Source organism: Heterodontus francisci, chromosome 19, assembly GCF_036365525.1.
Source record: "Heterodontus francisci isolate sHetFra1 chromosome 19, sHetFra1.hap1, whole genome shotgun sequence".
Classification (NCBI taxonomy): Eukaryota; Metazoa; Chordata; class Chondrichthyes; order Heterodontiformes; family Heterodontidae; genus Heterodontus; species Heterodontus francisci.
Window position 1 is genome coordinate 92347891 of NC_090389.1, and position 23484 is coordinate 92371374.

A 23484-nucleotide genomic window follows, 5' to 3' on the forward strand; every position below is an offset into this window, starting at 1 on the left:
ACTCCTGTTTTATCTTTGTCCTTTTCCATGATTATGCTAAAATTAACTGTATTATGATCACTATCTCCAAAATGGTCACCCACTTGCCCAGCTTCATTACCAAAGACTAAATCTAGAATTGTGCCCCCTCTCGTTGGGCTTGTTACATGCTAGCTAAAAAGGTTCTCTTGCATGCAGTTCAAGAATTTTGTGCCCTCTACCCTTCACACTGTATCCCAGTTGATATTGGGGAAGTTGAAATCCCCAACTATTACTGCCCTATTGTTTTTGCACTCAAAAATTTGCCTACATATTTGTTCTATCTCTCTCTCACTATTTGGGGGTCTATAGTACACTCCTAGTAGTGTGGCTGCTCTTTTTTAAATTTCTGAGCTCCACCCGTATGGCCTCATTTGATGATTCATTTAGCATATCATCCCTCCTCAAAGGTGTTATTGATTCCTTAACCAATAATGCTACACCCCCTCCTTTTTTATCCCCCTCTCTATCCTGCCTGAAAACACTCTATCCAAGGATGTTGAGCTGCCATTCTTGCCCTTCTTTATGCCAAGTTTCCGTTATAGCAACGATATCTGTGCCCTCAGCTCATTGGCTTTATTTACTATACTCCTTGCATTTAAATAAATACCCTTTAACACTGCCAAATTCTTGTGCTGCACACTTTTTAACCTTTGCATATTCTGTCTATCTGAGCCATTCACTAATTTTCTGCCTCCAGTTCCCTGCCCTGAAAATGTCCTATCTAAGACTGCGCTCAGATTCCCATCCCCCTGCCAAGCTTGTTTAAACCATCCCATTCGAGTTTCTGTAACTGTTCCTAAGTTTCTGTTTCGTACTGGCTAGTAAAGGGAATGGTGTTTCCATTACCAGTCACTCAGCTTTCCCTGGAAACTCTCCTCCTGCTTCCTCTGACCTGCTGTGTCATAACCACAGGGTAATATTGGAAAACAATGTAATTGTTGTTGCCATCCCCCTTTGTTTCTCTCCTCACGATTTGTGTCTGTGTTTTAAAATTTTTTCAGAAATACGAGCAGGGGTTCATCACCGATCCCGTTGTCATGAGCCCCTCAGAAAAGGTACGGGACGTGTTTGAAGCAAAAGCTCGCCATGGATTCTGTGGCATTCCCATCACAGACACTGGGAAGCTGGGTGGGAAACTGATGGGCATCATTTCCTCTCGTGACATCGACTTCCTGACGGAAAAGGAGCGTGACCATCACCTGGCTGAGGTAGGGTCAGTGTGCAACCTATTCCAGGTTGTAAGTGTTACCGCCTGAATCTAGTGTAAATATGTCGTCTCCTGTTCACGATGCAGCAGGTCTGGTCTGTGAATATTGCTGTGAGCTGCAGGTTCTCAGTGCGTGGTTCAGACTCACTGTGACCAATAGCCAGTGACCATGTGGCTTGAAACAGTCATGGGAAGCTGCAGTGTTCTTCACATGATCTACCCATACAGTTTGGGTGTTAGGCTGAGTGCAGAAATACGGTGTTTACTGGAGTAGAGGCCTCCTGCACAGAGACAGTGTACTCACTGCAACAGCTCAACTCCCTGTAGCCAGGGTGAGGATGGGTGGTAGTGCAACTAATTCTGATTGAAATGAGATTAACAGACAGTGGAAAAGACACGGCCCAGATTCAGAAATGACAATGGGACCTTGAGGGAGAAGCAAATGGGTCAGAGCCCACAGAACAGTCCTCAGAGCCTGTGCCATCAGGGAAGTGGAGTAAATATGAGCTGAGGAACCCACTTCATATCGGTGAAATAATCTGTTTCATCATTCAGCTGCAACTGTCCCCGGCCCCGATGTCACCGCCTCCCCGTCCCCGACACCTCACACCACACCCCCCCCCCCACCACCGATGCCCACCCTTTGGTGCCTCCACCCCCCTCACCTCTGTCTCTGGACCTTCCCCTCCTTCTGAGTGTCAGGCCTCAGCTTGAAATGGCTGAGTTCTGAGCTCCTTTCCCGGGACTCTATACTTTGTTCAGTCATACGTTACGCTGAAGCTCAGACTGTGTTCACTGTTTCCCTGTCTCTGCACCAGGTGATGACGAAGAGGGAGGATTTGGTGGTTGCACCGGCTGCTGTCACTTTGAAAGAGGCAAACGAGATACTCCAGCGCAGCAAGAAAGGTAAATGGAGCAGCATGGGAACCAGGGAGAACAAATTGAAGCAGTAACTCACAGTTGCTGGAAAGGGGTCACAAGAAAATCTCTCTCTCTCTCTTGCTGCGCCACTCTGGCGCTGAGATCTCCCCCTCTGTCTCTGTCTGTCGGTCGCTCTCCCTCTCTCTCTCTGTCGGTCGCTCTCCCTCTCTCTCTCTGTCGGTCGCTCTCCCTCTCTCTCTCTGTCGGTCGCTCTCCCTCTCTCTCTCTGTCGGTCGCTCTCCCTCTCTCTCTCTGTCGGTCGCTCTCCCTCTCTCTCTCTGTCGGTCGCTCTCCCTCTCTCTCTCTGTCGGTCGCTCTCCCTCTCTCTCTCTGTCGGTCGCTCTCCCTCTCTCTCTCTGTCGGTCGCTCTCCCTCTCTCTCTCTGTCGGTCGCTCTCCCTCTCTCTCTCTGTCGGTCGCTCTCCCTCTCTCTCTCTGTCGGTCGCTCTCCCTCTCTCTCTCTGTCGGTCGCTCTCCCTCTCTCTCTCTGTCGGTCGCTCTCCCTCTCTCTCTCTGTCGGTCGCTCTCCCTCTCTCTCTCTGTCGGTCGCTCTCCCTCTCTCTCTCTGTCGGTCGCTCTCCCTCTCTCTCTCTGTCGGTCGCTCTCCCTCTCTCTCTCTGTCGGTCGCTCTCCCTCTCTCTCTCTGTCGGTCGCTCTCCCTCTCTCTCTCTGTCGGTCGCTCTCCCTCTCTCTCTCTGTCGGTCGCTCTCCCTCTGTCGGCCGCTCTCCCTCTGTCGGCCGCTCTCCCTCTGTCGGCCGCTCTCCCTCTCTCCCTCTGTCGGCCTCTCTCCCTCTCTCCCTCTGTCGGCCTCTCTCCCTCTGTCGGCCGCTCTCCCTCTCTCCCTCTGTCGGCCGCTCTCCCTCTGTCGGCCGCTCTCCCTCTCTCCCTCTGTCGGCCGCTCTCCCTCTCTCCCTCTGTCGGCCGCTCTCCCTCTCTCCCTCTGTCGGCCGCTCTCCCTCTCTCCCTCTGTCGGCCGCTCTCCCTCTCTCCCTCTGTCGGCCGCTCTCCCTCTCTCCCTCTGTCGGCCGCTCTCCCTCTCTCCCTCTGTCGGCCTCTCTCCCTCTGTCGGCCGCTCTCCCTCTCTCCCTCTGTCGGCCGCTCTCCCTCTGTCCCCCCCCCCCCCCCCCCCCCCCCTCCCTTGAAGAATGGCCCATGGGGGAAGAGGGATCAGCAGATTGCAGTGAGGGGATTGGCGGTTGGGGAGAGCTGATCAGAATGCAGCGAGGGGATTGGCGGTTGGGGAGAGCTGTACCGAATGCAGCGAGGGGATTGGCGGTTGGGGAGAGCTGGTCAGAATGCAGCGAGGGGATTGGCGGTTGGGGAGAGCTGGTCAGAATGCAGCGAGGGGATTGGCGGTTGGGGAGAGCTGGTCAGAATGCAGCGAGGGGATTGGCGGTTGGGGAGAGCTGGTCAGAATGCAGCGAGGGGATTGGGGGGGATTTACTGGTTTCTACAAAAGGTGAACTCCATACAATTTGAAACTGGGGCTAATAGGGAGGTGAGTTATTCCTGGCTGATTAGTTTAGTGAACTGGACAATGGGTTTTCAGGAGATTGCTCCATTTGAAGAGGTAGCATTGATATGATAGGCTGAATGGCCCTTTATGTGCTGTAATGTTTGAGATTCAGTAACTCGCAGCTTCCTGCTGTTGTGGATGCTAATTTTGATTGACAACTGTCACTCAGTTCAGTAGCAGATTACGGTGAGGCTGATCTGGGAGCTACTGGTAAATATCCCCCGTCCCTGCAGTCTGCTGAACCGTGCCCCACCTGACCCCTCACTGTCACTCTGACCCTGTCTCTGTCTGTCTCCCTCAGGGAAACTGCCCATCGTGAATGATAATGATCAGCTGGTGGCCATTATCGCCCGCACTGACCTGAAGAAGAATCGGGATTACCCACTGGCATCGAAAGACTCCAGGAAGCAGCTGCTGTGCGGAGCTGCAATTGGCACTCATGCTGATGACAGATACCGGCTTGACCTCCTGGTCCAGGCCGGTGTGGATGCTGTGGTCCTGGTGAGTTTCTCTTGCACCAATCACTGCTACTCTGAATCCACTCTGGTGTGTCAATGCCTGCAAAGAAAGCAGGACTTGTCCGAATATCTGAAAGGAAGTCTTGCATTTCCATAGCGCCTTTGACAACCTCAAAGTCCCAAAGTGCTTCCCAGCCAATGAAAAATTTTTTAAGTGTAGTCATTGTGATAGGCAACGTAGCAGCCAATTTGTGCACACCAAGGTCCCACAAATTGCAATGAGATAATCATCAGATGCTCTGTTTTAGTGATGTAGTTTGAGGATAAGGATTGCCCAGGACACTTGAGAGAACTCCCCTCCTGCTCATCCGTAGTGGCCGCTGGATCTTTTATATCCACCTGAGAGGGGTTAATATCTTGTCCAAAAGACGGATGATTTGAGTTGCTGGACAGGGCTTGACATTAACAAAGACTAGAAATGTCAGTGGAACTGTATCCCAGTGAGAGTCAGTGTTTTTGTATTCACTAAAATAAAAGCAAAATACTGCGGATGCTGGAAATCTGAAATAAAAACAAGAAATGCTGGAAATACTCAGCAGGTCTGGCAGCATCTGTGGAGAGAGAAGCAGAGTTAACGTTTCAGGTCAGTGACCTTTCTTCAGAACTGGTAAATATTAGAAATGTGAAAGGTTTTAAGCAAGTAAAGCGGGGGTGGGGCAAGAAATAACAAAGGAGAAGGTGTAGATAGTACAAGGTCACAGAATAGCTGACCAGAAGGTCATGGAGCAAAGGCAAACAATATGTTAATGGTGTCTTGAAAGACAAAGCATTAGTACAGAGAGGGTGTTAACGGACTGAAAATTGAACAGCCACAAGTACAAACATGAAAAAAACAGTGGGTAAGCAAACTGAACAAACTAAGATGGAATAAAATAAACACAAATGAATATATATAAAAAAGGAGAAAAAAACAAAAACTGAAAATAAAAGTAAAATGGGGGGCTACCAAATGCATCTTCCCCTCCCTTCCCCTGTAAGCATTCCAAAGTGATTGTTCCCTCTGCGACACCCTGGTCCACTCCTCCATTACCCCCACCACCTCATCCCCTTCCCACGGCACCTTCCCCAGCAATCGCAGGAGGTGTAATACCTGCCCATTTACCTCCTCTGTCCTCACTATCCCAGGCCCCCAACACTCCTTTCAGGTGCAGCAGTGATTTACTTCTTGTACTTTCATTGTAGTATACTGTATTCACTGCTCACAATGTGATCTCCTCTCCATTGGGGTTTATTTTATTTTATCTTAGTTTGTTCAGTTTGTCTACCCACTGTTTTTTTCATGTTTGTACTTGCAGCTGTTCAATATTCAGTCCGTTAACATCCTATCTGTACTAATGCTTTGTCTTTCAACACACCATTAACATATTGTTTGCCTTTGCTCCATGACCTTCTGGTCAGCTATTCTGTGACCTTGTCCTAGCTACACCTTCTCCTTTGTTATCTCTTGCCCCACCCCCGCTTTACTTGCTTAAAACCTTTCACATTTCGAATATCTGCTAGTTCTGAAGAAGGGTCACTGACCTGAAACGTTAACTCTGCTTCTCTCTCCACAGATACTGCCAGACCTGCTGAGTATTTCCAGCATTTCTTGCTACGTTTTTTTTTATTTGTTCATGGGATGACGGCGTCACTGGCTAGACCAGCATTTGTTGCCTATCCCTAATTGCCCTGGAACTGAGTGTCTTGCTCGGCCATTTCAGAGAGCATTGGAGAGACAAACACATCGCTGTGTGTCTGCAGTCACATGTAGGCCAGACCAGGTAAGGACAGCGGATTTGCTTCCCTAAAGGACATTAGTGAGCTGGATAGGTTTTATAGCACTTCACAGTGCGTTTCCTGGTCACCTGAAGATTAATTTTTGAATTCGACATTTTTTTATTTACATTTTACCATCTGCCATGCTGGGATTCAAACAGGTGTTCCCAGAGCATTAGCCTGGGCTACTGGGATTATGAGCCAAGTGACATTACCAATACGCCCTTGTCTGCTCTGTAGAACTGTACCCCAGTGAGAGTCAGTGTGTGTGGAACTGTACCCCAGTGAGAGTCAGTGTGTGTGTGGAACTGTACCCCAGTGAGAGTCAGTGTGTGTGTGGAACTGTACCCCAGTGAGAGTCAGTGTGTGTGTGGAACTGTACCCCAGTGAGAGTCAGTGTGTGTGTGGAACTGTACCCCAGTGAGAGTCAGTGTGTGTGTGGAACTGTACCCCAGTGAGAGTCAGTGTGTGTGTGGAACTGTACCCCAGTGAGAGTCAGTGTGTGTGTGGAACTGTACCCCAGTGAGAGTCAGTGTGTGTGGAACTGTACCCCAGTGAGAGTCAGTATGTGTGGAACTGTACCCCAGTGAGAGTCAGTGTGTGTGGAACTGTACCCCAGTGAGAGTCAGTGTGTGTGCAACTGGACCCCAGTGAGAGTCAGTGTGTGTGCAACTGGACCCCAGTGAGAGTCAGTGTGTGTGGCACTGGACCCCAGTGAGAGTCGGTGTGTGTGGCACTGGACCCCAGTGAGAGTCGGTGTGTGTGGAACTGCTGGACCCCAGTGAGAGTCAGTGTGTGTGGAACTGTACCCCAGTGAGTGTCAGTGTGTGTGGAACTGTACCCCAGTGAGTGTCACTGTGTGTGGAACTGCTGGACCCCAGTGAGAGTCAGTGTGTGTGGAACTGTACCCCAGTGAGAGTCAGTGTGTGTGGAACTGTACCCCAGTGAGAGTCAGTGTGTGTGGAACTGTACCCCAGTGAGAGTCAGTGTGTGTGGAACTGTATCCCAGTGAGTGTCACTGTGTGTGGAACTGGACCCCAGTGAAAGTCAGTGTGTGTGGAACTGGACCCCAGTGAAAGTCAGTGTGTGTGGAACTGGACCCCAGTGAGAGTCGGTGTGTGTGCAACTGGACCCCAGTGAAAGTCAGTGTGTGTGCAACTGGACCCCAGTGAGAGTCAGTGTGTGTGCAACTGGACCCCAGTGAAAGTCAGTGTGTGTGCAACTGGACCCCAGTGAGAGTCGGTGTGTGTGGCACTGGACCCCAGTGAGAGTCGGTGTGTGTGGCACTGGACCCCAGTGAGAGTCGGTGTGTGTGGCACTGGACCCCAGTGAGAGTCGGTGTGTGTGGCACTGGACCCCAGTGAGAGTCGGTGTGTGTGGCACTGGACCCCAGTGAGAGTCGGTGTGTGTGGCACTGGACCCCAGTGAGAGTCGGTGTGTGTGGCACTGGACCCCAGTGAGAGTCGGTGTGTGTGGCACTGGACCCCAGTGAGAGTCGGTGTGTGTGGCACTGGACCCCAGTGAGAGTCGGTGTGTGTGGCACTGGACCCCAGTGAGAGTCGGTGTGTGTGGCACTGGACCCCAGTGAGAGTCGGTGTGTGTGGCACTGGACCCCAGTGAGAGTCGGTGTGTGTGGCACTGGACCCCAGTGAGAGTCGGTGTGTGTGGCACTGGACCCCAGTGAGAGTCGGTGTGTGTGGCACTGGACCCCAGTGAGAGTCGGTGTGTGTGGAACTGCTGGACCCCAGTGAGAGTCAGTGTGTGTGGAACTGTACCCCAGTGAGTGTCACTGTGTGTGGAACTGCTGGACCCCAGTGAGAGTCAGTGTGTGTGGAACTGTACCCCAGTGAGTGTCACTGTGTGTGGAACTGCTGGACCCCAGTGAGAGTCAGTGTGTGTGGAACTGCTGGACCCCAGTGAGAGTCAGTGTGTGTGGAACTGGACCCCAGTGAGAGTCAGTGTGTGTGGAACTGTACCCCAGTGAGAGTCAGTGTGTGTGGAACTGTACCCCAGTGAGAGTCAGTGTATGATGAACTGTACCCCAGTGAGTGTCAGTGTATGATGAACTGTACCCCAGTGAGTGTCACTGTGTGTGGAACTGGACCCCAGTGAAAGTCAGTGTGTGTGGGACTGTACCCCAGTGAGAGTCAGTGTGTGTGGGACTGTACCCCAGTGAGAGTCAGTGTGTGTGGGACTGTACCCCAGTGAGAGTCAGTGTGTGTGGGACTGTACCCCAGTGAGAGTCAGTGTGTGTGGGACTGTACCCCAGTGAGAGTCAGTGTGTGTGGGACTGTACCCCAGTGAGAGTCAGTGTGTGCGGGACTGTACCCCAGTGAGAGTCAGTGTGCGGGGAACTGGACCCCAGTGAGAGTCAGTGTGTGCAACTGGACCCCAGTGAGAGTCAGTGTGTGCGGAACTGTACCCCACTGAGTCAATGTATGTGGGACTGTACCCCAGTGAGAGTCAGTGTGTGTGGGACTGTACCCCAGTGAGAGTCAGTGTGTGTGGGACTGTACCCCAGTGAGAGTCAGTGTGTGTGGAACTGCACCCCAGTGAGAGTCAGTGTGTGTGGAACTGCACCCGAGTGAGAGTCACTGTGTGTGGGACTGTCCCCCAGTGAGGGTCAGTGTGTGTGGGACTGTCCCCCAGTGAGGGTCAGTGTGTGTGGGACTGTCCCCCAGTGAGGGTCAGTGTGTGTGGGACTGTCCCCCAGTGAGGGTCAGTGTGTGTGGGACTGTCCCCCAGTGAGGGTCAGTGTGTGTGGGACTGTCCCCCAGTGAGGGTCAGTGTGTGTGGGACTGTCCCCCAGTGAGGGTCAGTGTGTGTGGGACTGTCCCCCAGTGAGGGTCAGTGTGTGTGGGACTGTCCCCCAGTGAGAGTCAGTGTGTGTGGGACTGTCCCCCAGTGAGGGTCAGTGTGTGTGGGACTGTCCCCCAGTGAGGGTCAGTGTGTGTGGGACTGTCCCCCAGTGAGGGTCAGTGTGTGTGGGACTGTCCCCCAGTGAGGGTCAGTGTGTGCGGGACTGTCCCCCAGTGAGGGTCAGTGTGTGCGGGACTGTCCCCCAGTGAGGGTCAGTGTGTGCGGGACTGTCCCCCAGTGAGGGTCAGTGTGTGCGGGACTGTCCCCCAGTGAGGGTCAGTGTGTGCGGGACTGTCCCCCAGTGAGGGTCAGTGTGTGCGGGACTGTCCCCCAGTGAGGGTCAGTGTGTGCGGGACTGTCCCCCAGTGAGGGTCAGTGTGTGCGGGACTGTCCCCCAGTGAGGGTCAGTGTGTGCGGGACTGTCCCCCAGTGAGGGTCAGTGTGTGCGGGACTGTCCCCCAGTGAGGGTCAGTGTGTGCGGGACTGTCCCCCAGTGAGGGTCAGTGTGTGCGGGACTGTCCCCCAGTGAGGGTCAGTGTGTGCGGGACTGTCCCCCAGTGAGGGTCAGTGTGTGCGGGACTGTCCCCCAGTGAGGGTCAGTGTGTGCGGGACTGTCCCCCAGTGAGGGTCAGTGTGTGCGGGACTGTCCCCCAGTGAGGGTCAGTGTGTGCGGGACTGTCCCCCAGTGAGGGTCAGTGTGTGCGGGACTGTCCCCCAGTGAGGGTCAGTGTGTGCGGGACTGTCCCCCAGTGAGGGTCAGTGTGTGCGGGACTGTCCCCCAGTGAGGGTCAGTGTGTGCGGGACTGTCCCCCAGTGAGGGTCAGTGTGTGCGGGACTGTCCCCCAGTGAGGGTCAGTGTGTGCGGGACTGTCCCCCAGTGAGGGTCAGTGTGTGCGGGACTGTCCCCCAGTGAGGGTCAGTGTGTGCGGGACTGTCCCCCAGTGAGGGTCAGTGTGTGCGGGACTGTCCCCCAGTGAGGGTCAGTGTGTGCGGGACTGTCCCCCAGTGAGGGTCAGTGTGTGCGGGACTGTCCCCCAGTGAGGGTCAGTGTGTGCGGGACTGTCCCCCAGTGAGGGTCAGTGTGTGCGGGACTGTCCCCCAGTGAGGGTCAGTGTGTGCGGGACTGTCCCCCAGTGAGGGTCAGTGTGTGCGGGACTGTCCCCCAGTGAGGGTCAGTGTGTGCGGGACTGTCCCCCAGTGAGGGTCAGTGTGTGCGGGACTGTCCCCCAGTGAGGGTCAGTGTGTGCGGGACTGTCCCCCAGTGAGGGTCAGTGTGTGCGGGACTGTCCCCCAGTGAGGGTCAGTGTGTGCGGGACTGTCCCCCAGTGAGGGTCAGTGTGTGCGGGACTGTCCCCCAGTGAGGGTCAGTGTGTGCGGGACTGTCCCCCAGTGAGGGTCAGTGTGTGCGGGACTGTCCCCCAGTGAGGGTCAGTGTGTGCGGGACTGTCCCCCAGTGAGGGTCAGTGTGTGCGGGACTGTCCCCCAGTGAGGGTCAGTGTGTGCGGGACTGTCCCCCAGTGAGGGTCAGTGTGTGCGGGACTGTCCCCCAGTGAGGGTCAGTGTGTGCGGGACTGTCCCCCAGTGAGGGTCAGTGTGTGCGGGACTGTCCCCCAGTGAGGGTCAGTGTGTGCGGGACTGTCCCCCAGTGAGGGTCAGTGTGTGCGGGACTGTCCCCCAGTGAGGGTCAGTGTGTGCGGGACTGTCCCCCAGTGAGGGTCAGTGTGTGCGGGACTGTCCCCCAGTGAGGGTCAGTGTGTGCGGGACTGTCCCCCAGTGAGGGTCAGTGTGTGCGGGACTGTCCCCCAGTGAGGGTCAGTGTGTGCGGGACTGTCCCCCAGTGAGGGTCAGTGTGTGCGGGACTGTCCCCCAGTGAGGGTCAGTGTGTGCGGGACTGTCCCCCAGTGAGGGTCAGTGTGTGCGGGACTGTCCCCCAGTGAGGGTCAGTGTGTGCGGGACTGTCCCCCAGTGAGGGTCAGTGTGTGCGGGACTGTCCCCCAGTGAGGGTCAGTGTGTGCGGGACTGTCCCCCAGTGAGGGTCAGTGTGTGCGGGACTGTCCCCCAGTGAGGGTCAGTGTGTGCGGGACTGTCCCCCAGTGAGGGTCAGTGTGTGCGGGACTGTCCCCCAGTGAGGGTCAGTGTGTGCGGGACTGTCCCCCAGTGAGGGTCAGTGTGTGCGGGACTGTCCCCCAGTGAGGGTCAGTGTGTGCGGGACTGTCCCCCAGTGAGGGTCAGTGTGTGCGGGACTGTCCCCCAGTGAGGGTCAGTGTGTGCGGGACTGTCCCCCAGTGAGGGTCAGTGTGTGCGGGACTGTCCCCCAGTGAGGGTCAGTGTGTGCGGGACTGTCCCCCAGTGAGGGTCAGTGTGTGCGGGACTGTCCCCCAGTGAGGGTCAGTGTGTGCGGGACTGTCCCCCAGTGAGGGTCAGTGTGTGCGGGACTGTCCCCCAGTGAGGGTCAGTGTGTGCGGGACTGTCCCCCAGTGAGGGTCAGTGTGTGCGGGACTGTCCCCCAGTGAGGGTCAGTGTGTGCGGGACTGTCCCCCAGTGAGGGTCAGTGTGTGCGGGACTGTCCCCCAGTGAGGGTCAGTGTGTGCGGGACTGTCCCCCAGTGAGGGTCAGTGTGTGCGGGACTGTCCCCCAGTGAGGGTCAGTGTGTGCGGGACTGTCCCCCAGTGAGGGTCAGTGTGTGCGGGACTGTCCCCCAGTGAGGGTCAGTGTGTGCGGGACTGTCCCCCAGTGAGGGTCAGTGTGTGCGGGACTGTCCCCCAGTGAGGGTCAGTGTGTGCGGGACTGTCCCCCAGTGAGGGTCAGTGTGTGCGGGACTGTCCCCCAGTGAGGGTCAGTGTGTGCGGGACTGTCCCCCAGTGAGGGTCAGTGTGTGCGGGACTGTCCCCCAGTGAGGGTCAGTGTGTGCGGGACTGTCCCCCAGTGAGGGTCAGTGTGTGCGGGACTGTCCCCCAGTGAGGGTCAGTGTGTGCGGGACTGTCCCCCAGTGAGGGTCAGTGTGTGCGGGACTGTCCCCCAGTGAGGGTCAGTGTGTGCGGGACTGTCCCCCAGTGAGGGTCAGTGTGTGCGGGACTGTCCCCCAGTGAGGGTCAGTGTGTGCGGGACTGTCCCCCAGTGAGGGTCAGTGTGTGCGGGACTGTCCCCCAGTGAGGGTCAGTGTGTGCGGGACTGTCCCCCAGTGAGGGTCAGTGTGTGCGGGACTGTCCCCCAGTGAGGGTCAGTGTGTGCGGGACTGTCCCCCAGTGAGGGTCAGTGTGTGCGGGACTGTCCCCCAGTGAGGGTCAGTGTGTGCGGGACTGTCCCCCAGTGAGGGTCAGTGTGTGCGGGACTGTCCCCCAGTGAGGGTCAGTGTGTGCGGGACTGTCCCCCAGTGAGGGTCAGTGTGTGCGGGACTGTCCCCCAGTGAGGGTCAGTGTGTGCGGGACTGTCCCCCAGTGAGGGTCAGTGTGTGCGGGACTGTCCCCCAGTGAGGGTCAGTGTGTGCGGGACTGCCCCCCAGTGAGGGTCAGTGTGTGCGGGACTGCCCCCCAGTGAGAGTCAGTGTGTGCGGGACTGCACCCCAGTGAGAGTCACTGTGTGCGGAACTGCACCCCAGTGAGAGTCACTGTGTGCGGAACTGCACCCCAGTGAGAGTCACTGTGTGCGGAACTGCACCCCAGTGAGAGTCACTGTGTGCGGAACTGCACCCCAGTGAGAGTCACTGTGTGCGGAACTGCACCCCAGTGAGAGTCACTGTGTGTGGAACTGCACCCCAGTGAGAGTCACTGTGTGTGGAACTGCACCCCAGTCAGTCACTGTGTGTGGGACTGCCCCCCAGTGAGGGTCACTGTGTGTGGGACTGCCCCCCAGTGAGGGTCACTGTGTGTGGGACTGCCCCCCAGTGAGGGTCACTGTGTGTGGGACTGCCCCCCAGTGAGGGTCACTGTGTGTGGGACTGCCCCCCAGTGAGGGTCACTGTGTGTGGGACTGCCCCCCAGTGAGGGTCACTGTGTGTGGGACTGTCCCCCAGTGAGGGTCACTGTGTGTGGGACTGTCCCCCAGTGAGGGTCAGTGTGTGTGGGACTGTCCCCCAGTGAGGGTCAGTGTGTGTGGGACTGTCCCCCAGTGAGGGTCAGTGTGTGTGGGACTGTCCCCCAGTGAGGGTCAGTGTGTGTGGGACTGCCCCCCAGTGAGGGTCAGTGTGTGTGGGACTGTCCCCCAGTGTGGGTCAGTGTGTGTGGGACTGTCCCCCAGTGTGGGTCAGTGTGTGTGGGACTGTCCCCCAGTGTGGGTCAGTGTGTGTGGGACTGTCCCCCAGTGTGGGTCAGTGTGTGTGGGACTGTCCCCCAGTGTGGGTCAGTGTGTGTGGGACTGTCCCCCAGTGTGGGTCAGTGTGTGTGGGACTGTCCCCCAGTGTGGGTCAGTGTGTGTGGGACTGTCCCCCAGTGTGGGTCAGTGTGTGTGGGACTGTCCCCCAGTGTGGGTCAGTGTGTGTGGGACTGTCCCCCAGTGTGGGTCAGTGTGTGTGGGACTGTCCCCCAGTGTGGGTCAGTGTGTGTGGGACTGTCCCCCAGTGAGGGTCAGTGTGTGTGGAACTGGAATGCACTGCTTGAGTGTGGTGGAGGCAGATTCAATCAAGGCTTTCAAAAGGTTAAGAATCTGAAGAGAATAAAATTACAGGGCTATGGGAAAGGCAGGGGAGTTGAACTAACCGAGTTGCTCTTGCAGAGACGGGCGGCACAGTGGCGCAGTGGTTAGCACCGCAGCCTCACAGCTCCAGCGACCCGGGTTCAATTCTGGGTAGGTACTGTGTAGGTTTCCTCCCACATGCCAAAGACTTGCTGGTTGCTGGTTGGCCATGTGAGCCGCATGGAAGATGGCAGGATCCCCAAAGACACATTGTACAGCGAGCTCGCCACTGGTATCAGACCCACCGGCCGTCCATGTCTCCGCTATAAAGACGTCTGCAAACGCGACATGAAATCCTGTGACATTGATCACAAGTCGTGGGAGTCAGTTGCCAGCATTCGCCAGAGCTGGCGGGCAGCCATAAAGACAGGGCTAAATTGTGGCGAGTCGAAGAGACTTAGTAGTTGGCAGGAAAAAAGACAGAGGCGCAAGGGGAGAGCCAACTGTGCAACAGCCCCGACAAACAAATTTCTCTGCAGCACCTGTGGAAGAGCCTGTCACTCCAGAATTGGCCTTTATAGCCACTCCAAGCGCTGCTTCACAAACCACTGACCACCTCCTGGCGCGTATCCATTCTCTCTCGAGATAAGGAGGCCCAAAAGAAAGAAGGTAACTTGGCCATTATAAATTACCCCTAGTATAGGTCGGTGGTAGGGGAATATAGGAACAGGTGGGGATGTGGTAGGAATATGGAATTAGTGTCAGATTTATGTAAATGGGTGGTTGATGGTCGGCACAGACTTGGTGGGCCGAAGGGCCTGTTTCAGTGTTGTACCTTAAACTAAAAAAACACTGTACCCCAGTGAGAGTCAGTGTCTTCGGGGGGTGGGTGAAGAAAAGTCATTCGGTCCTGCATCTAATACATTGCTGCTTTCTCTGCTCTATCCTCATGTGTTTGCTGTACCTGTCTCTCTCTCCCTCCTCCCTCTCTCTTTCCCCCCCCCCCCCCCCCACCTACCACTTCTCTCCACCCCCCCACCGCTTCTCTTCCCCCCCCCCCTCCCCCACCGCTTCTCTTACCCCCCCCCCCACTTCTCTCACCACCCCCCCCCCACTTCTCTCACCACCCCCCCCCCACTTCTCTCACCACCCCCCCCCCCACTTCTCTCACCACCCCCCCCCCCCACTTCTCTCACCACCCCCCCCCCCACTTCTCTCACCACCCCCCCCCCCCCACTTCTCTCACCACCCCCCCCCCCCACTTCTCTCACCACCCCCCCCCCCACTTCTCTCACCCCCCCCCCCCACTTCTCTCACCACCCCCCCCCCCACTTCTCTCACCACCCCCCCCCCCACTTCTCTCACCACCCCCCCCCCCACTTCTCTCACCACCCCCCCCCCCACTTCTCTCACCACCCCCCCCCCCACTTCTCTCACCACCCCCCCCCCACTTCTCTCACCACCCCCCCCCCACTTCTCTCACCACCCCCCCCCCCACTTCTCTCACCACCCCCCCCCCACTTCTCTCACCACCCCCCCCCACTTCTCTCACCACCCCCCCCCACTTCTCTCACCACCCCCCCCACTTCTCTCACCACCCCCCCCACTTCTCTCACCACCCCCCCCACTTCTCTCACCACCCCCCCCCACTTCTCTCACCACCCCCCCCCCACTTCTCTCACCACCCCCCCCCACTTCTCTCACCACCCCCCCCCACTTCTCTCACCACCCCCCCCCACTTCTCTCACCACCCCCCCCCACTTCTCTCACCACCCCCCCCCACTTCTCTCACCACCCCCCCCCACTTCTCTCACCACCCCCCCCCACTTCTCTCACCACCCCCCCCCACTTCTCTCACCACCCCCCCCCACTTCTCTCACCACCCCCCCCCACTTCTCTCACCACCCCCCCCCACTTCTCTCACCACCCCCCCCCACTTCTCTCACCACCCCCCCCCACTTCTCTCACCACCCCCCCCCACTTCTCTCACCACCACCCCCCCACCCACCGCTTCTCTCCCCCCCACCCACCCACCGCTTCTCCCCCCCCCACCCCACCCACCGCTTCTCTCCCCCCCACCCACCCACCGCTTCTCTCCCCCCCACCCACCCACCGCTTCTCTCCCCCCCACCCCACCCACCGCTTCTCCCCCCCACCCACCGCTTCTCCCCCCCACCCACCGCTTCTCCCCCCCACCCACCGCTTCTCCCCCCCACCCCACCCACCGCTTCTCTCCCCCCCCACCCACCGCTTCTCCCCCCCCCGCCCCACCCACCGCTTCTCCCCCCCCCCCACCCCACCCACCGCTTCTCTCCCCCCCCCCACCCCCCCCCCACTTCTCTCACCACCCCCCCCCCCACTTCTCTCACCACCCCCCCCCACTTCTCTCACCACCCCCCCCCCCACTTCTCTCACCACCCCCCCCCACTTCTCTCACCACCCCCCCCCCCACTTCTCTCACCACCCCCCCCCCCACTTCTCTCACCACCCCCCCCCCACTTCTCTCACCACCCCCCCCCCCACTTCTCTCACCACCCCCCCCCCCACTTCTCTCACCACCCCCCCCCCACTTCTCTCACCACCCCCCCCCCCACTTCTCTCACCACCCCCCCCCCCCCCACTTCTCTCACCACCCCCCCCCCACCCACCGCTTCTCTCCCCCCCACCCACCCACCGCTTCTCCCCCCCCCCCACCCCACCCACCGCTTCTCCCCCCCCCCCACCCCACCCACCGCTTCTCCCCCCCCCCACCCCACCCACCGCTTCTCCCCCCCCACCCACCGCTTCTCCCCCCCCCCCCCACCCCACCCACCGCTTCTCCCCCCCCACCCACCGCTTCTCCCCCCCCACCCACCGCTTCTCCCCCCCACCGCTTCTTCCCCCCCCACCCCACCCACCGCTTCTCTCCCCCCCCCACCGCTTCTCTTCCCCCCCCCCCCCACCCACCCACCGCTTCTCCCCCACCCACCGCTTCTCCCCCCCCCACCCCACCCACCGCTTCTCCCCCCCCCACCCCACCCACCGCTTCTTCCCCCCCCCCACCCCACCCACCGCTTCTTCCCCCCCCCACCCCACCCACCGCTTCTTCCCCCCCCCACCCCACCCACCGCTTCTCTCCCCCCACCCACCGCTTCTCCCCCCCCCCACCCCACCCACCGCTTCTTCCCCCCCCCCACCCCACCCACCGCTTCTCTCCCCCCCCCACCCCACCCACCGCTTCTCTCCCCCCCCCACCCCACCCACCGCTTCTCTCCCCCCCCATCCCACCCACCGCTTCTCCCCCCCCCCACCCCACCCACCGCTTCTCCCCCCCCCCCCACCCCACCCACCGCTTCTCTCCCCCCCCCCCACCCCACCCACCGCTTCTCTCCCCCCCCCCCACCCCACCCACCGCTTCTCTCCCCCCCCCCACCCACCCACCGCTTCTCTCCCCCCCCCCCCCCACCGCTTCTCTCCCCCCCCCCCCACCGCTTCTCTCCCCCCCCCCCCCACCGCTTCTCTCCCCCCCTCCCCCACCCACCCACCGCTTCTCCTCCCCCCCCCACCCACCGCTTCTCCCCCCACCCCCCCACCCACCGCTTCTCCCCCCACCCCCCCCCACCCACCGCTTCTCCCCCCACCCCCCCCCACCCACCGCTTCTCCCCCCCCCCCCACCCACCGCTTCTCCCCCCCCCCACCCACTGCTTCTCCCCCCCCCCCCCACCCACCGCTTCTCCCCCCCCCCCCCCACCCACCGCTTCTCTCCCCCCCCCCCCCCCACACCCACACCCACACCCACCACTTCTCTCCCCCCCCCCCCCACACCCACACCCACCACTTCTCTCCCCCCCCCCCCCCCACACCCACACCCACCACTTCTCTCCCCCCCCCCCCCCACACCCACACCCACCACTTCTCTCTCCCCCCCCCCACACCCACCACTTCTCTCCCCCACCCCCCCCCACACCCACCACTTCTCTCCCCCACACCCACCACTTCTCTCCCCCCCCCCCCCCACACCCACCACTTCTCTCCCCCCCCCCCCCCCACACCCACCACTTCTCTCCCCCCCCCCACACCCACCACTTCTCTCCCCCCCCCCCCCCCCCCCACACCCACCACTTCTCTTCCCCCCCCCCCCCCCACACCCACCACTTCTCTTCCCCCCCCCCCACACCCACCACTTCTCTCCCCCCCCCCCCCCCCACACCCACCACTTCTCTTCCCCCCCCCCCACACCCACCACTTCTCTCTCCCCCCCCCCCCCCACACCCACCACTTCTCTCCCCCCCCCCCCCCACACCCACCACTTCTCTCCCCCCCCCCACCACACCCACCACTTCTCCTCCCCCCCCCACCACACCCACCACTTCTCCTCCCCCCCCCACCACACCCACCACTTCTCCTCCCCCCCCCCCCCACACCCACCACTTCTCCCCCCCCCCCCACACCCACCACTTCTCTCCCCCCCCCCCCCACACCCACCACTTCTCTCCCCCCCCCCCCCCCCACACCCACCACTTCTCTCCCCCCCCCCCCCACACTTCTCTTTCCCCCCCCACACCCACCACTTCTCTCCCCCCCCCCACACCCACCACTTCTCTCCCCCCCCCCCACACCCACCACTTCTCTCTCCCCCCCCCCCCCCCCAACACCCACCACTTCTCCTCCCCCCCCACCACACCCACCACTTCTCCTCCCCCCCCACACCCACCACTTCTCCCCCCCCCCCCCCCCACCACACCCACCACTTCTCTCCCCCCCCCACCACACCCACCACTTCTCCTCCCCCCCCCCCACACCCACCACTTCTCCCCCCCCACACCCACCACTTCTCTCCCCCCCCCTCCCCCCACACCCACCACTTCTCTCTCCCCCCCCCCCCCCCCACCCACCACTTCTCTTCCCCCCCCCCCCACCCACCACTTCTCTTCCCCCCCCCCCCCACCCACCACTTCTCTTCCCCCCCCCCCACCCACCACTTCTCTCCCCCCCCCACACCCACCACTTCTCTTCCCCCCCACACCCACCACTTCTCTTCCCCCCCCCCCCCCCCCCCCTCCCCCACTTCTCTTCCCCCCCCCCCCCCCCCCCCCACCTCCCCGCCTGTCCACAGGATTCCTCTCAAGGGAATTCCATCTTTCAAATTGAGATGATTGAACACATCAAGGACAAGTACCCGGAGCTCCAAGTCATTGGTGGGAACGGTAATTGATCTGAATAATTATTGCAGGGTATGGCCATCCATTACTGTTGATGAATTGCAACAGCTTATCACATGTCTGAAACTTCCCTCAGTGATATGTGCTCGGTGTTGTGATTTATGTGCCCAGTTTGTGTAATATCATTGAACCTTACAGTGCACTAGGAGGCCATTCAGTGTGCCTGTGCTGGCTCTTTGATGAAGCTATCCAATTAATCCCACTCCCCCTGCTCTTTGCCCATAGCCTTGCAAAATTTACTTTTTCAAATATTTATCCAATTCTCTTTTGAAAGTTACTATTGAATCTGCTTCCACTGCCCTTTCAGGCAGCGCGTTCCAGATCACAACAACTCACTGTGAAAAAAAAAATCTCATCTCCCCTTCTGATACTTTTGCCAATTATTTTACATCTGTGTCCTCTGGTTACCGACTCTCCTGCCACTGGAAGGGCGCTTGCTGTCAACTCTGTCGAAAACCCGCGACCTCTACCACCTGCAAGGACAAGGGCAGCAGATGCATGGGAACATCACCACCTGCAAGTTCCCTTCCAAGTCACACACCATCCTGATTTCAAACTATATCACAATTCCTTCACTGTCACTGGGTCAAAATCCTGGAAGTCCCTTCCTAACAGCACTGTGGGTGTACCTACCCCACATGGACTGCAGCGGTTCAAGAAGGCAGCTCACCACCACCTTCTCAAGGGTAGTTAGGGATGGGGAATAAATGCTGGCCTGGCCAGCGATGCCCACATCCCACGAATGAATTTAAAAAAACTTCAGAAAGAATGAAAGTTTGATTTTGCTTTTCTACAGTGCATTTCATGACTTCCCGATTTCCCAAGCACTTTAGAATCAGTGAAGTACTTTCGAAGTGTAGTCATGGCAGCCAGTTTGTGCACAGCAAGTTCCCATGAACAACAATGTGGTACCGATCAGGATATCTGTTTTTGTTATATTGGTTGAAGGATGAGTATTGACCAGGACACCCTGCTCTCCTTCAAAGAAGTGTCATGGGATCTTTTACATCCACCTGAGGGTGTAACAGATCTTGATTATTCTAGATTAGGATTATTTTCATTAGAAAGACGGAGGTTGAGGGTGGACCTGATTGAGGTGTACAAAATCATGAGAGGTATAGACAGGGTGGATAGCAAGAAGCTTTTTCCCAGAGTGGGGGATTCAATTACTAGGGGTCACGAGTTCAAAGTGAGAGGGGAAAAATTTAGGGGGGATATGCGTGGAAAGTTCTTTACGCAGAGGGTGGTGGGTGCCTGGAATGCGTTGCCAGCGGAGGTGGTAGACGCGGGCACGATAGCGTCTTTTAAGATGTATCTAGACAGATACATGAATGGGCAGGAAGCAAAGAGATACAGACCCTTAGAAAATAGGCGACATGTTTAGAAAGAGGATCTGGATCGGTGCAGGCTTGGAGGGCCGAAGGGCCTGTTCCTGTGATGTAATTTTCTTGGTTCTTGGTTGATGTAACATCTCATCCAAAAGACGGCACCTCTGACAGTGCTGCACTTCCTCTGTACTTCACTGGATCGTCAACTGAGTTTTTGTGCTCAAGTCTCTGAACTTAATCCCACCAACTTCTGACTCGGTGAGTGTGTTGCCCTTGGAGCCAAGGCTGATGCGATTAAATTTCCTCCAAACCTTCCCTGCCCTGAGGAGAACAATCTTAGTTAATGCAGTCTCTCCACATAACTAAAGTCCGCATCCTTGATCCCATTCTTGTAAATCACTTGTACTCCCTGTCCAAGGCAAATGATTGACCTTTTTGTCTTTTCTGGTAAAACTGACCATTTTCTTCTTTCGATGTCCTCCCTTCTCCACAGTTGTGACTGCAGCACAGACGAAGAATCTGATTGATGCAGGAGTGGATGCTCTGAGGGTTGGAATGGGAAGCGGCTCTATCTGCATTACACAGGAAGGTAACAAGCCCGGGGAGGGGTCAGGAGTGGGGGTAGGGAGGAGGAGCCTGGAGTGGGGAAGGGTAGTGGGGGGGGTGCCCGCAGCAGCCAATCAGAGTGCTCGTGGGGTTGGGATCTACTTATCTTATTTTCTGCTCTGGGTAACCCTGCCCTGGGATCCTCCTGTGCTTGTGGGGCTGTTCCAATGTTTGGTGTAGGGGATTGCCCAGCTGCGCTCCTGGTTTGTACCTGGACAGGACCTTGTCCCAGTTCCTGTTCTATGCACATGAGGCTTTACACCAGGTCAGACACTGCCCACATTTTGAACTTCATGTTTATAATTTCTTTCTCCACTAATTCTCCAGTTGGCAGATTTCCTAAAGTCTTGTGATTTATTTCTAATTTTGCAAAGTGTGGTTCATTGAATTGCCTCCAACAGATTGAGACCAGGATTCTCTTGATCACCCTGCCCTGCCCCGCTCCCTGTAAGCTCTTTACTTCATGCTGTGATGTGTTGGTCATTAACTTTGGGCTGGTTTTGACAGGTGGCATTTTCACGGTCCTCCCATGTAACATTTGGGGTGATGTTAGTTTATATCAGGCTCCACAGATTTAATGCCATTTTTATTTTCTCTCCCTTTGAGGTTTCAATCGAGCTTGAAAAAGTGCAGCGTGAGAATTTTCATGTTTTCTCACTGACTTTGGAGTTTATCTGACGACAGATTCAGAAAATGTGTTCTTTCCTGACCGTCCACATCACTGCTCGTGGGAGGAGTGAAGCAGCAGCTGCCTGGGGTGGTGTGGTGGGATTGGGGGTGGGTGCGACTGCGACTGACAGGACCTGAATATTTCACTCAGGGTTTCTCTTAACTGCTGAACCACGTAATGAGACAAAACTGGGAAATGTACTAAACAGTGAGGAGGATGGTGATAGACTTCAAGAGGACATAGACAGGCTGGTGGAATGGGCAGACAAGTGGCAGATGAAATTTAAGGCAGAGAAGTTTGAAGTGATACATTTGTTAGATAGAACAGGGAAAGACAATATAAAATAAAGGTAACAATTCTAAAGGAGGTGCAGGAGCAGAGGCACCTGGGGGTATATGTGCACAAAGAACAGCACAGGAACAGGCCATTCGGCCCTCCAAGCCTGCGCCGATCTTGATGCCTGCCTAAACTAACACCTTCTGCACTTCCGGGGCCCATATCCCTCTATTCCCTTCCTATACATATATTTGTCAAGATGTCTTTTAAACGTTGCTGTCGTATCTGCTTCCACCACCTCCCCTGGCAGCAAGTTCCAGGCACTCACCACCCTCTGTGTAAAGAACTTGCCTCGCACATCCCCTCTAAACTTTGCCCCTCTCACCTTAAACCTATGTCCCCTAGTAACTGACTCTTCCACCCTGGGAAAAAGCTTCTGACTATCCACTCTGTCCATGCCGCTCATAACTTTGTAAACCTTTATCATGTCGCCCCTCCACCTCCGTCGTTCCAGTGAAAACAATCCGAGTTTATCCAACCTCTCCTCATAGCTAATGCCCTCCAGACCAGGCAACATCCTGGTAAACCTCCTCTGTACCCTCTCCAAAGCCTCCACGTCCTTCTGGTAGTGTGGCGACCAGAATTGCACGTAATATTCTAAGTGTGGCCTAACTAAGGTTCTGTACAGCTGCAACATGACTTGCCAATTTTTATACTCTATGCCCCGACTGATGAAGGCAAGCATGTCGTATGCCTTCTTGGCTACCTTATCCACCTGCGTTGCCACTTCCAGTGACCTGTGGACCTGGAGGTCCAGATCTCTCTGCCTGTCAATACTCCTAAGGGTTCTGCCATTTACTGTATACTTCCCACCTGCATTAGATCTTCCAAAATGCATTACCTCACATTTGTCCGGATTAAACTCCATCTGCCATTTCTCCAAGTCTCCAACCGATCTATATCCTGCTGTATCCTCTGACAATCCTCATCATTATCCGCAACTCCACCAACCTTTGTGTCGTCCGCAAACTTACTAATCAGACCAGCTACATTTTCCTCCAAATCATTTATATATTATATTATTGAAAGTTTGATGAAGCAGTTCATAAGGCATATGGGGTCCTTGGTTTTATAAACAGAGTCACAGAGTACAAAAGCAAGGAAGTTGTGCTAAAACTTTATAGAACACTGGTTCAGTCGCAGCTGGAGGATTGTGTTCAATTCTGGGCAGCACACTTTAGGAAGGATGTCAAGGCCTTGGAGAGGGTGCAGAGGAGATTTACTGGAATGGTACTGGGGATGAGGGAATTCAGTTAATGTGGAGAGACTGGAGAAACTGGGATTGTTCTGTTTAGAGCAGAGAAGGTTAAGGGGGATTTAATAGAGGTATTCAGAGTCATGAAGGGTTTTGATAGAGTAAATAAGGAGAAACTATTTCCAGTGGCAGGAGGGTCAGTAACCAGAGGGACAGAGTTTTCAGGTAATTGGCAAAAGAGCCAGAGGTGCTGCCTGAGAACTTACTTTCTGCAGCGAGTTATGAATCGCTGAGTTTGACTGGAAGGAGGTGCGATGGGTCTGGATTTCAGCACAAGGAGGAGGGAGTGTGCAGGGAGGGGTTATTGGACAAGAGTTCAGAGGGCAGTGAGCACAGCAGTTTGATAAGTGTTGGGATGATTAGATTGTGTACTGTTTCTGGTATGTCAGAGCTGCTCTCTCCTCTCCCTCCAGCTCTGCTCCCATCTCGCTCACCCTGGTGTTACATGGCTTTCTGCTATAATCTCCATCTGTCTCTCTCTGTCTGATCTTCAGCAGCACCCAAGATTCCTCCAGACTTTAGGTCACTCAGCCCCAAACTCCCATCTACCGTCTCAGGCTCTTTTAGTAAGTTTTTTTCCAACCCTGTTGTGTTACAGGCTGAACGTGATTGGTTGTGCTCTGACCATTTGCTTTTATTTGTTGTCCCACCCCTCCCCCACTGCCTGATCCAGCGGCCG

The 23484-nt window shown here is 56.9% G+C and overlaps 1 protein-coding gene across 2 annotated transcripts in view; it reads left to right on the top strand.

The window, feature by feature from the left end:
* The window catches only part of LOC137380306 (inosine-5'-monophosphate dehydrogenase 2), a 52882-nt gene that overhangs the window by 14237 nt on the left and 15161 nt on the right, over positions 1 to 23484 (top strand). For both annotated transcript variants that reach the window (XM_068052223.1, XM_068052224.1), the window contains exons 5-9: positions 1023 to 1229; positions 2047 to 2134; positions 3967 to 4166; positions 18505 to 18595; positions 20432 to 20527. In XM_068052223.1, coding sequence (XP_067908324.1) covers positions 1023 to 1229; positions 2047 to 2134; positions 3967 to 4166; positions 18505 to 18595; positions 20432 to 20527 — 682 coding nt within the window. The remainder of the gene's footprint in view (positions 1 to 1022; positions 1230 to 2046; positions 2135 to 3966; positions 4167 to 18504; positions 18596 to 20431; positions 20528 to 23484) is intronic.